A 12,840-nucleotide genomic window follows, 5' to 3' on the forward strand; every position below is an offset into this window, starting at 1 on the left:
GAAAGCACATACAGTGGCATTTCAGGAGGGAGCTGCTCCTGCGAAGTTAGACGTGGCTGAGGTTTGTTTCTCTAGAGGGGCCTTTGTGAAGGGGAGGAATCAAGACTTTTAAACTCGAAGTCTGGTCTAAATCTGCTTCAGAGAACCTCCCTCTGTGAAGCATGTTTTCCTGTCCTTTAACCACCTCACAACTTCACCTCGAGTTCCCTCCAGTTCCTGCCTGATCTCCTCGAGCTCTAAGCCCCAAAAGCAGACACTAAACCCCAAACAACAGCAGCCACACCGCTGCCAACCAGAGCTGACACCAGAAACAGCCTGACTCTGACTCTCTGGCTGGACAATTCCACCACTGGGAGGGAACACCCATCCCCAGAGCTGCCAGCTCAGGGCTTGTCAGCACTGCAAGTGGCACACAAAGGAAAGAAAACTTCACCAGACACACACACACACAAAAAGAAAGAAAGAAAAAGGCACTTACCCACTTGTTCCAGGTCTCTGGGTCTGGGAGAAGCGCCAGTCTGTGTTAGGCTGAGCTTGCTGCAGAGAAAACAGAAGAGTTTTAATACTTCCATTCTTGCCTTTGAGAATGAAAGCGACCTGATCCTGGATTATGTCAGGCTGGAATATCAGCATCTTCTTTCCAAGTAAAGCAAATCAATTAGAACAAAAAAAGAAAGGAGGCTCCCCCTCCCCCTTCCTTGAGGATCTCTGAACCAGCATGAATCCTAAAAAGCATGGCAAAAGCTATTCAGTGAATAATCTTCCAGAGGAGCTCAGGAAAGCAGGCTGTGAAAGAAATGAAGCATGAAATAAACTGATAAGAGCATCAATTCAGCAGGAGCCATGGTACCAAAGTAATGAGCTTGGAGGGTGGGGGAGGCAGAGTTAATTGATACTGGAGAAAGATCCTTTTAATGCCAGAAGGTAAAAGGATAACAGGTTTTCCTAATCTGCCCCTCTTCTGTCCTTCAAAAGGGCTGCTTGGGGGCTTGATCTCACACAGGGACTTTTGCTGGATGCTCTGGCCTCAGAGCATTACAATATTGTCCCTGTCCACAGCAAGAACTTCCCACAAGCAAAGGGAAGCGGGGGGGGGAGGGGGAAGCATCATTTGTTTAGGAGCCACAGTAAACTCAGACTCCAGCAGCACACTTTGTAAGTTCATTAATAAACCCTCGGGTTGCTTTCTGCCCCTGTTGTTTTACCACCAGACAATGGAGATTTTGTCAGTCAGGAGGGACACAAAGCAAGCTCTCCGATTGCTGCCTGAATCCTGCCTTTGTGGGGAGCACTGAATGGCAGAGCTGTTTGGCTGCCTGCAAGATTCACTTCCGAAAACCATCACCCTCTGAATTAGCTGCAGCAAGAGAAGATGCTGCCTGGAAAGCACCCTGTTACCCCCAGCCACCTCAGCAATGAGCAGTCCATACCCCTTACAGAACACCAGCTCTACAGGATTATTCTGCTCGTACATGCAATTACTAAGGAAAAGCAAAGACAGGCAACAGCTGACCTAGATTTCTGTACTTAGTAGATAGCATTTCTCTCATTTCTCCCCAGCTTTGATGATACTCATGAAAGAGATGTATCAGAATAATGACTCCCCCTAAAATAGGCCCCGCTGGTCCCCGTGCTGCATGCAAATGAAGCTGCTTCAACACTTGCCCTCCAGGTTTCAGGCATTTTTGCACAGGCTGACACACAGCCCTGCACCACATAAGCCTTTCCCAATCTGTATTTTCAGCTCCTGATGAAATTACCCCTTTCCACTTTAAGGCAGGCATTTATGACACGAAATTGCTTTACCTTTTTATACCCCAAAGCTATAAAAGCTACAGCTAAATACAGTCACCTCCAGCTGCATTTAGACATCCCAATAGGAGTGGCTGAAGTTTCCAAAGCACGCTGCTGCCTAGGGCTCAGCAAGCCCAAGGGCACGTAAGGTCACCAGGATCTTCACACAAAACATCACTACACTGAGTGCTGAAGAGTGAATTCAGCCCTTCACTCAACCAAGCTGGAAGATGATCCCTTGCCAGGGCACAAGCTGTAATTGATAACACATGGGAGGTGAGAAATGAGGCATTCCTACAGTGCACCTCTACAACAGAGTAAAAGAAGCTAAAGGCAAGAGATTAACTATGACCTCGTCCCTCATCAGGGTTTGTGTGGCACTCAGGACAAAGGGTTAAACACAGTCAAGAAATTAAGCACCAGAACAGCCCCTCACATTCCTGGCCCTGCTGAGAATCACTTAAAAAGACGAGAGTACGAACGGGGCCAAGGAGAAACTGTTCACTCCTACAAAGACAGGCTGTGATGTGGCAGTGCTGGCCAAACCCTTCCCCCACCTCCACCGAGCCAAAGCTTTCACCTGCCACCTCCCAGCAGGTGACAGTGACACACATTCCCTGAAGCCACTTCCTTAGGTAGAAGGACAGAGAACAGCCGACTGTCCCGGATAGTACAGACCACTGCACTAGGCAGACGGGACACAGGAAGGAACCAGCCATCTCTTACCCCATCGCAGGGACTTGCTAAGGCGCTGGGCAGCTGCTCAGAGGCTGCCACAGTCTCCGCGGTGCTAGAGTGGCTGAAGGGTTTGACAAAGAGGAAATCGCTCTGCTCAGACATGGGCGAGAAACAAGAGGTGTAATTCTGTGCCTGGGAGGTCAAGCCCGCTCCTCCCACGTCCAGGTACTTGATGAAGCCATCTGGCTTCATGTGCCCACGGAAATGGGAGGCGGGTTTGCGGCCAGTCCCTCGGCAGCAACCCGCAAAGGTCCAGCTGGCAGCGCCAGCTTTGAGACACCGGGCAGCCACCACAGCCAGCATCACACAGGACACGAGGGAGATGGACACCAAGGAGATGATGAGGTAAAGCGTTAAGTTGGTGTCCTTAGGAGAGGATTTGGGCAGGTCCAAGGACTTGGCAAAGTCCTGCATGCTGTTTTCCTCTGGAGAAATCACTATGACCACAGAGGCCGAGAGGGACGGGGTCCCGTTATCCCTCACTTCCACCACCAGCCTGTGGCCATCCTCGGAGTCCCGGAGAGCCTGGGCGACCCTGATCTCTCCCGAGCGGCGTTCCACTCGGAAAGGCAAGGCCTCGGGGGCCTCCTGCAGCTGGTAGGACAGCCAGGCATTATGGCCACTGTCAGCATCCACAGCTACAATTTTGGTGACCAGGTAACCGGGTTCTGCCAAGGGCGGGATGGTTTGGTGGAAGGCAGAACCCTTGGGGACGGACGGGTAGACGATGGTGGGGGCATTGTCGTTCTCATCCAGGACGAACACGTGGACGAGGGCAGTGCTACTCAGAGCAGGAGACCCAGCATCCTTCACCTCCACGGGCACCTGGAACACTTTGTCCTGCTCGTAGTCCAGAGCCCGCACGGTGTAGATGGTGCCGTTATCCTGGTCTATCCGAAAGTAGGCTGAGATGGGGACATCCTGCATCCCGTTGTCCAGGATGGAGTAGGACAGCTTGGCATTGCTGCCTTCATCAGGGTCAGCAGCCGACAGGGAAAAAACTGAAGTCCCAGGCAGGGAGTTCTCCTGCACGTGAGCTGTATCAAAGGGGCTGGAGAAATTGGGGGCGTTGTCATTCACGTCAGCAATCCGGAGGTAAAAGGTTTTCTGTGTGGCCCTCTGCGGGGAGCCCGAATCCACCGCCCTCACCGTGATGTTGTAGCCACTGGCCCTCTCCCGATCCAGGGGGCCATTTGTCACCAGCGAGAAATGCTCTTTGAAAGAAGACACCAGTTTAAAGGGCAGCTCCCTCGCGATCTGCAGCCGGACCTGCCCGTTGGCACCAGAATCGCTGTCCTTCACGCCCAGGAGGGCAACCACGGTGCCCGGGCTCGCATCCTCCTGCACCGGGCTGGACAGAGAGGTCAGCACGATCTCGGGACTGTTGTCATTGATATCGATTAATTCCACTCGCAGGTGACAGTGTCCTTCCATGGCTGGGGACCCCTTGTCCCTGGCTCGAACCGCAATCTCGTAAGCACTGGATTCCTCGTAATCCAGAGGGGCTTTGGTTCTGATCTCCCCTGTCCGGGGGTCTAAAGAGAACAACTTGGTGAATTTCCCAGGTGAGTTATTGCTGATTTTGAAAGAATATTCCAAGTCCCCGTTGGGACCTTCATCCAGGTCGGTGACGTTGAGCTTGGTGACCAGGGTGCCCACTGGCACGTTCTCCTCCAGGTGTACCTTGGATACGGGTGGGTAGCAGATGGGAGGGTTGTCATTTGCATCCAGGACGTGGATGGTAACCTTGGCAGTGCCAGATCTCACCGGATTCCCCCCATCCAGGGCCGTCAGCGTTAGGTGATGAACGGCCACTTTCTCTCTATCCAGGGCTTTCTCAAGAACAATCTCAGGCATTTTAACACCGTCCCCTCTCACGTTGATACTCAGGGCGAAATGCTCACTGGGGCTGAGCTCATAGGTGGAGATGGAGTTGGAGCCCATATCCGGGTCTTCTGCTACCTCCAAGGGCAGCCGAGTGCCAGGGTTGGCCACCTCAGTGATCTCCAAGACCACCTCCGGCTTGGGGAACTGGGGCGCGTTGTCATTCACATCGAGGACGTCCACCTCGACACGGTGGAGCTGCAGGGGGTTCTCCATGACGAGTTGGAGGTGCAGTGAGCACGTGGGGCTCTGCCCACACAGTGCTTCCCGGTCCAGCCTGCTGTCCAGGAGCAGCACACCCGCTGCCAGGTCCACCTGGAAGTGCCGCTGCCCACCCTCGCTCACCAGGCGCAGGTTGCGGGCGGCCAAGCTCTGCACCTCTACCCCCAGGTCCTTGGCCAGGTCACCCACCGAGGAACCCGGCTCCCGGTCCTCGGGCACGGAATAGTGGAGTTGGGCGCTGCTGGGAGCCGGCAGGCAGCAGAGGGCTGCGAACAGCAGCGGGGGCTGCCATGGCAAACTCCGTCTCCCGAGCATCCCGTGCCGGGGGGTGAGAGCGGAGCGGAACGGAGCGGAGCGGAGCGGCGGCGGCTCCTTGCAGCCTCCTCCGCCTCCCCGCCCCCGGCCCCGGCAGCCGCCGCCGCGCCGGAACCCCCGCGCCCCAGGGAGCAGCGGGGTCCGAGCGGGTTGTGCAGGAAGGAAACGGCCGCCGGAGCCAGGCAGGGAGAGACTGGCGGGGCAGGGGAGCGGGGCGATCGCAGCCCGGCCGGCTGAGCCGTTCGTCGGTACGCAAAGACACACAAAGTCGGCGAGCACAGGGGATGGACCGAGTGACAGTTTTACGTCTCTCCACAGCACCCTCCTCCTCCTTTTTCTCTCCCTCCTCCGCCTCCTCCCCCTCTCCCTCCTCCCCGCCTTCCCCAAAATACGCACGGCGTAGTTTTCCCCCCCCTCCCCGTCTCCAGCCGCTCCCCGCCCCGCCGCCGCCGCCTCCCCGCCCCCGCAGCGCCGGGAGGGCGCCGGGGACTCCCGGCAACGGGAACCCCTGCTCCGCTCCCCGCTCCGTCCCCGGCTGCTAGCGGCGAGCACCCCCTCCCCTGAGCCGGCTGCGAGGCGGGGTAGGGGGGGGTGCTGCATCCCGAGCCGCTCCGGTACCCGAGCCCCGGGGCTGCGGTCAGGCTGGGGGAGATGCTCCCGAGCTCACCTCGCTGCGCAGGGGGGGATCCGGCGGGTTGGCACCGACTGTACCCACGGAGGGTTTCACAAACATGAACTCGCTGATGTCCGAGACCGGCGAAAAGCAGGAGCGGTAACGCGGGGCAGGGGGGGCCGTGGCTGTCACCTGGACGCCCATCACCGTGTCCCCTTGCTTAGGCTCGTAGTGCAAGTGCCCAAAAATGTGGCTGGGGGGCGGCTGAAGCGTGTTGACGCTCTCCACGCAGCAGCCCCGGCTGGCAGGCGCAGACACCCTCCGGAGGCACCGCACGCCCAGCACCACCAGTCCCACCAGCGACACGGTGGAAACCAGCGCTAAGGACACAATCAGATAAAGCGTGATGGTGGGCAAACCCCCACCGTCAGCTCCCAGAGCCTCGGAGCCCTGCAAGGCCTCCGGGCCCTTCTCTTCCACCAGCACCACCAGCGTCACGGCCGTGGAGAGAGGCGGCTCCCCGGCATCCCGGACCACCACCAGCAGCTCGTGGGCAGAGGCGTCCGTGTCCTGCAGAGCCCGGGTGACACGGATTTCCCCGGAGCGCAGGGCCACGCTGAACAGCCCCGGCTCTGTGGCTTCCACCAGGTGATAGGAGAGCCAGGCGTTGCGCCCCGAGTCCGCATCTATCGCCACCACCTTGGTGATGAGGGCAGAAGGGGCAATGGATGGGGAGATTCGGATCTGGGTAGCAGAGTCCTCTCCGGCCCTGGGGAAATGCACCTGTGGGGCATTGTCATTCTGGTCCACTATAAAAACGTGAACCAGCGTCCTGTTCCTCAGGGCCGGGGAGCCACCATCAGAGACCTCCACGTGGAACTGGAGATAGGTGGTTTGCTCATAGTCAAAGGGGAGTTTGGCAGAAACCTGCCCGCTGGTGGGATGGATGGAGAGGTAGCGAGTGGGATCCAGGCCTGGATCTGTCCCACCAGCTCGCAGGATGGAGTAGGAGAGGCGGGAATTCTGCTCCGAGTCCGGGTCGGCAGCAGAGACTGTCACCAGGACGCTGCCCACCGGGTTGTTTTCTGCCACCAGCACTTCGTAGGACGCCTGCTCAAACTGGGGCGCGTTGTCGTTGACATCTGCCAGGGTGATGGGCAAGATGGTGTGGCGGGAGAGCGGGGGGCTGCCCAGGTCTGAGGCAGAGATGGTGACGTTGTAGTAGGCAACACGCTCCCGGTCCAAATGGGTGCTGGTCAGCAGCGAGTACTGGTGCTCATAGTCCTTACGCAACTGGAAGGGAAGATCTGGAGACACGTGGCACTGGACCTTACCCTGCTCACCAGAATCCCTGTCTCTGACGTGGATCACGGCCACCACCGTGCCTGGGGGCGCATCCTCGCTCAGGGAGCTGGAGAAGGAGGTCAGAATGACCTCGGGGGCGTTGTCGTTGACATCAGTGATTTCCACCACCACACTGCAGTGCTCCTCCATCGTGGGCGACCCCATGTCCTTGGCCTCCACTTCGATCTCGTACACCGTCGCCTCCTCGAAGTCCAGGTTGCCCCGGACGCGAATCTCCCCGGTTTGCTCGTCGATGGCAAAGATCTGGCGCAAGGCAGCCGAGTTGTGGCTGCTGAGGGAGTAACGGATGTCTCCGTTGGGCCCTTCGTCCACATCGGTGGCATTTAACTTCACCACGAGGGTGCCCAGCGGCGAGTTCTCCACCAAGCGGGCTCCATACGATGGTCTGTCAAAGACCGGGTGGTTGTCGTTGGCATCCAGGACCTGGATAGTGATGTGTGTCTTGCTGGACTGTGGGGGAGAGCCCCCGTCTTCAGCTGTCAGCACCAGGTGGTGGAAAGCTCTGAGTTCCCGGTCCAGGGCCCTCTCCAGCACCAGCTCGGGGAACTTCCCACCATCCGTCCGCGCCTTGACATTGAGGTTGAAGTTGTCGTTGGCGCTCAGGTGGTAGGTCTGCAAGGTGTTGGTGCCCACGTCGGCGTCCTGGGCAGGCTGGATGGGGAAGCGGGCACCCAGGGATGCCAGCTCGTAGATGCGCAACGAAACCTCATCGCTGGGGAACGCCGGGGGGTTGTCGTTGATATCCAGGATCTCCACCTCGATGCGGTAAAACTCCACCGGGTTCTCGATGGCAAGTTTGAGGTGGAGGAAGCAGCGGGGGTTCTGCCCACAGAGCTGCTCCCGGTCTATCCGCTCGCTCACCATGATAACGCCGGTGTTGACGTTGACAGAGAAGTACTGGGAATCCGAATCCGACAGCACCTGCAGGTTGGCTGCCGCCAGTTTTGCCACATCGGTGCCCAGGTCCTTCGCGATATTGCCCACGAAGGCACCGCGGGTGAGCTCCTCCGGGATGCTGTACCGGATCTGAGCGGAGGAGCTGTGCAAGAACAAACAGAAAGAGAAGACAGGCGGCAGCCCCAGGGCCCGGCCCGCCTTCCCTGCCCTCGGCATCCTTGCCGGGTGGGCGGCGGGGGAGCGATCCCCTCCGCGCTGCGGGGCCGCGCTCAGCGCTCGCCGCTCCCATTCATTGTTTGGGGCGGACGCGGTTGTTCGGGGGCGGGGTGGTGGTCGGGCGGAGGGGGGGGATGGGGGAGGACCACCGGGGCTCCGCGCAGCCGCCTCGCCATTGGCTGCCTCAGCCGCGCCGCTGCTCCAATCGCCGCGTTCGTTTGCCAGGACAGCAACACCGGCGCCAATCGCAACCCGGCGGCTGCTACCGCGCGGCGCATCCCCCAGCGATGGGCGCACGGGCGGCCCCGCGCCCGCGCCGCACCGGGACGGGGCACGGAGCGAGGGGGGCCCCGGGACGGGGCACGGAGCGAGGGGGGCCCCGGGCTGGGCCGGGCCGTCCGCCCGGCGAGCCCTGCGCCTCCAGCACTGCCTTCCCCTGCCCCTAAACTCTCACCTGTCCCAGGTCCCGCAGCGTAGCGGTAGCGGGGAGGAAAGCCCCGGTTTCCCTTGGTAGGGTCGCGGGGGGCGGGCAAGGGCGCAGGAAGGTGAAGTCGCTCCGGTCGGAGCCTTGGGAGAAGCAGGTGCCGTAGCACTGGGACTGGGAGTCGGTGGGTCGCAGGGTGACCTCCATGTACTTCAGGGTGCCGTCGGAGCTGAGCTGGAGCTTTGGGCTGGAGTGTTTGAAGACGTCCCGGGAGGGCGACTCGCTGAGCCAGCAGCAGCACCAGGGCGAAGGGCCGGCACGGCCTCTGCGCCGGAGGCACCGGGCAGCCAGGAGGGTGATGGTGGCGAGGGCCATGGTGCTAACGGCTGCCAGGGCGATGATCAGGTAGAAAGTCAGGTCTGGCTTCTCCTTGGCACCAGCCAGGAAATCCCGAGGCTTGTAGCTCTCCTCCAGGGCCACCTCCTCCAGGGCCACGCTGATGATGACAGTGGTGGAGAGCGGTGGGTCCCCATTGTCCATCACCTGGACAATAAGCTGCTGTGCTGCCACGTCGGTGTCCTTGAGGGCACGTGCTGTCCTCACCTCCCCGGTGTACTGTGACACCCGGAACAAGGAGGGGTCAGTGGACTCAGGCAGCAGTCGGTAGGAGAGCCAGGCATTGTGCCCGGCATCTGCGTCCACTGCTGTCACCTTGGTCACCAGGTAGCCCGGCGGGGCAGACAGCGGGAGCCTCTGGAGTGGTGGGATGTCGCTGTCACTGGCAGGGTGCAGGATGGTGGGGGGATGGTCATTCTGGTCCAGCACAAAGATGTAGACAGTAACATTGGCACAGAGTGGGGGGGATCCTGAGTCCCGCACGGCCACAGAGACCGGCAGAACCTGCAGCAGCTCAAAGTCGAAGGTGCGCTGAGCGTAGAGGTTGCCGTTGTCAGGGTTGATGTGGACAAAGGAAGAGGTAGGGGTACCCTGCACTTGGCCACTCTCTATGGAGTACACAAGCCGGGAATTGTCCCCATCATCAGGGTCAGAGGCAGAGAGAGTGCACAGCAGGGAGCCAGGCGGGTTGTTCTCCATGAGGAATGCATCGTAGGAGGGCTGCAAGAAGCGTGGTGGGTTGTCATTCACGTCAGATATGTTGAGGAGCAGCGTGAGTGTTGTGGTGAGGGCAGGAGACCCACCATCCCGGGCAATCAGCTCCACTACATACTGTGAGGTGGTCTCTCGGTCCAGGCTGCTCCGGGTGACCAGGGAGAAGTGGTTCTGAAGGGACCTGATGGCAAAAGGCACGTTGGGGGTGATCTCTAGGCTCACATCCCCGTTGGCTCCTGAGTCCCGGTCCCGTGCATTGAAGAGCCCCACGACAGTCTCTGGTGGGGTGTCTTCTGGCACCGGGTTTAGCAAGGAGGTGAGCAGCACCTCTGGAGGGTTGTCATTGGCATCCTGCACTTCCACCTGCAGCACGCAGCGACCCTCCATTTCCGGGACCCCTCCGTCGTGGGCTCGCACGTAGATCTCATAGAAAGGTGATTCCTCGAAGTCCAGGGCCCCGCTCACCCGGACCTCACCGCTGCGGGGATCCAGGGCAAAGAGCCTGCGCACCGAGTCGGAGGTGTGGACCCCGAAGGAGTACTGCGTCTCCCCATTGGGGCCCTCGTCGGGGTCAGACGCATTGAGGCGGAGGAGCAGGGCACCCACGGGTGTGTTTTCAGGCACTTGCACCTTGTAGGTGGCACGGTCAAAGGTGGGAGCGTTGTCATTGACATCCAGGACCAGGACCGTGATCTGTGCCGTGCCCGAGCGGGCTGGGCTCCCCCCGTCCGTGGCCGTCAGCACCAGCTGCAGTTCTGGCTGCTCTTCCCGGTCCAGGGCACGCTCCAGCACCAGCTCCGGGAAGAGTTTGCCATCCTGCTGTTGCTTGACGTCCAGGGAGAAGTAGGGGTTGGGGCTGAGGCGGTAGGAGCCCACCGCGTTGGTGCCCACGTCGGGGTCCTGCGCGCTCTCCAGGGGGAAACGCGTGGCTGTGGCAGCAGACTCGGCCACGCGCAGGGTGCGGTGAGCGGAGGGGAAGCTCGGAGAGTTGTCATTCAGATCCAGGATCTCCACTTCCAGGCGGAAGAGCTGCAGGGGGTTCTCTGCCACCACCTGCACCGACAGCACGCAGCTGGCAGCCGCTCCGCACAGGCGCTCCCGGTCCAGCTGCTGCTTCACGAGCAGCTCCCCGCTGTCCAGGCGCACGGCGAAGCGGCGCAGGCTCTCCTCCGAGCCCAGGCGCAGCCTGCGACCCGGCAGCTCCTCCACTTTCAAGCCCAGGTCCCGGGCCACGTTTCCCACCACGGTTCCCACCTCCGACTCCTCAAGCACCGAGTAGCGGATCTGCCCGGAGACCCAGCCCCATCCGCAGAGCGAAAACAAACTCAGTACTTGCCATTTCCAGGCGGGTCGCTGGAGGCTGACGCTCTCCATGGCCGTGTGAGACTGGCCCGGGACACAGCAGGCGCTGGGGAGCTGAGCAAAAAGATCCCTGGGTCTCTCTTGCACGGCTTGGAAAACAGCTCCGGGGCTCCGGCAGGCTGCGGCTCCGGCTGTCAGCCTCCGAGCAGAGGGGGTGGGTTGGGGGAGGGGAACTGAATCACAGCCCCAGCGCGGAGGTGGAAGGGGGGGGGGGGGGGGGGAGAAGAGAAGCCGATTTCCAACCCCCCCTGCTTCAGATCAGCGCTCAATTGGTCGAGAGGTCCGTCCCCTCTCAGCCAGCAGTGAGTCCCCAGGGCGGGAAGCAGGGGCCCAAGCCGGCATCAAGCAGAGCTGCCACCCCCGGCCTCCCTCCGCCGGCCTCAGTCACTTGCTCCCACGGCTCGCTTCCCGTTCACAGGGAAACTGCACGTCCTGGCAGCCTGGAAGCGAGGTACAAGCCCTCCCTGTGAGCTCCCCCTGCCTCAATGGTGGCTTCACATCGCACCCCCAGACAAAGGGCAGCTGTCATGAACGCGGGCCAAAGGACTTTTCATGCCTGATGAAAAGGTGCTTGTTAGAGCCCTGAGGTGCCAGGGGCTCTTCTCTCATCCCTTTTCTCCCACTCCCCCCCGTCCCCAGCTAATGCTTTGGTTGCTGCCCAGACACCAGCATTGCCTCTGTAACTGAGGTACCACTGTCACCAGTACAGTCACGACAGCTCGCAGGGATGCTCACCCCTGACAGCCCCCCATGGCTGCTGGGGAGAGGAGGTGGGAAAGCAGAGCTGGGTGAACCAATCAAAGCTGGAATGCAATTGCTCCTTACACACACATGGCTAGATGCCCTTTCCCCATCCTGGGACAAGGGGTCAGCCTTCACCATATCTGAGTCCCTGCACATGCACAGAGCCAGACACAAAGCCCATTAGCCCACCACTGGATCTCTGCATCAGGTGAGGATGTCAGACTGAGAAGGAGGCTCGAGCCTCCCACCTGTCAGATCCACCTACTGAAATGCTGCAGAAGACATAGCTTTGCAATCGAGCAACCTCACAGAGCGGAAAAGCAGGGGTCTCAGCCACCCCAGGGGGGAGCAGAGCAGTCACTTCCCCCTCTCCCCCCTGTCCCTGAGAATGGGGGCAAGCTGCAGGGTGGTAGCTCACTTCACATCCCCAAAGAAGCCTTGCACAGGTCATGCTCTGGAGACCTGTCCTCAGTGTGCTCAAGACCACCCCGACTTCCCTGGGGAGCACGTTGACCCTGGGGAGCTGTGGTTCACCGTGTTGCAGAGAGCAGAGATGTAGGCTGCAGCTCCTGCCTAAGACCCTGCCGCACCCCCCTCCCCCTCCCCCCCGCCTCAAGACCCGGGCACCCAGGGGACCTGGAGGAACAGGGAAGCGAGTCTGAGGGCACCCGTGCCCGGCACGGTGCGTGGTGACAGGGCACTATCCCTCTGGGGCAGAACGGAGCCGGCGGAGGAGGCGAAGCCGCTGCCGTCTAGGGGCTTCTCCCCCGCCCCCCCTCGCCTCCTCTCCTCAACCCGCAGCTCCCCCCGTCCCCGCCCGGGCTCCGCCTCCTGCTCGCTCCAGCATTCTTAAAGCGACAACGCAGCGTAACACTGGACAAGCGGATTCCACAGCACCCAGGGACTGGTACCTGCCTGAACATACTCAGTCCCTGAGGGCTTCCGACGGTGCCACCAGCAAGAAGCTGTCACAACAACCTTGACTCGGGGATGTGCCCTGTCCCCATGCCCAGGCAGCACAGCTGGGTGACAGACATTGATTCTGGCAAACTGGGGTGCTGTGCCCCTGGGAATGGGTTTGGTGCTGCTGTAGTGCCTCAGCAGAAGCCCCCCGTGAAGCCCACGGGAACTGGGAGAATCTGCTCAGTGTCCCAAG

General features: G+C 60.5%; 2 protein-coding genes across 2 annotated transcripts; both read right to left on the reverse strand.

Moving 5' to 3' along the window:
- Window positions 1–5,590: 5,590 nt before the first annotated feature.
- Window positions 5,591–8,044, reverse strand: LOC104553671 (protocadherin gamma-C5-like). Its single transcript, XM_010196405.2, has one exon. The coding sequence runs from the start codon at window positions 8,042–8,044 to the stop codon at window positions 5,591–5,593; it is 2,454 nt and encodes an 817-aa protein (XP_010194707.2).
- Window positions 8,045–8,486: 442 nt separating this feature from the next.
- LOC104560188 (protocadherin gamma-C5) lies at window positions 8,487–10,952 on the reverse strand. The gene has a single exon (XM_010205435.2). It carries the CDS (start codon window positions 10,950–10,952, stop codon window positions 8,487–8,489), a length of 2,466 nt encoding a protein of 821 aa, XP_010203737.2.
- Between the last annotated feature and the right edge of the window lie 1,888 nt (window positions 10,953–12,840).

The sequence above is a fragment of the Colius striatus genome, chromosome 9 (assembly GCF_028858725.1).
Source record: "Colius striatus isolate bColStr4 chromosome 9, bColStr4.1.hap1, whole genome shotgun sequence".
In the NCBI taxonomy this organism is placed as follows: domain Eukaryota; kingdom Metazoa; phylum Chordata; class Aves; order Coliiformes; family Coliidae; genus Colius; species Colius striatus.

Coding starts and splice junctions, on each gene's coding strand:
- LOC104560188 (XM_010205435.2), bottom strand. CDS start 10,952: ATGGAGAGCGTCAGCCTCCAGCGACCCGCCTGGAAATGGCAAGTACTG.
- LOC104553671 (XM_010196405.2), bottom strand. CDS start 8,044: ATGCCGAGGGCAGGGAAGGCGGGCCGGGCCCTGGGGCTGCCGCCTGTC.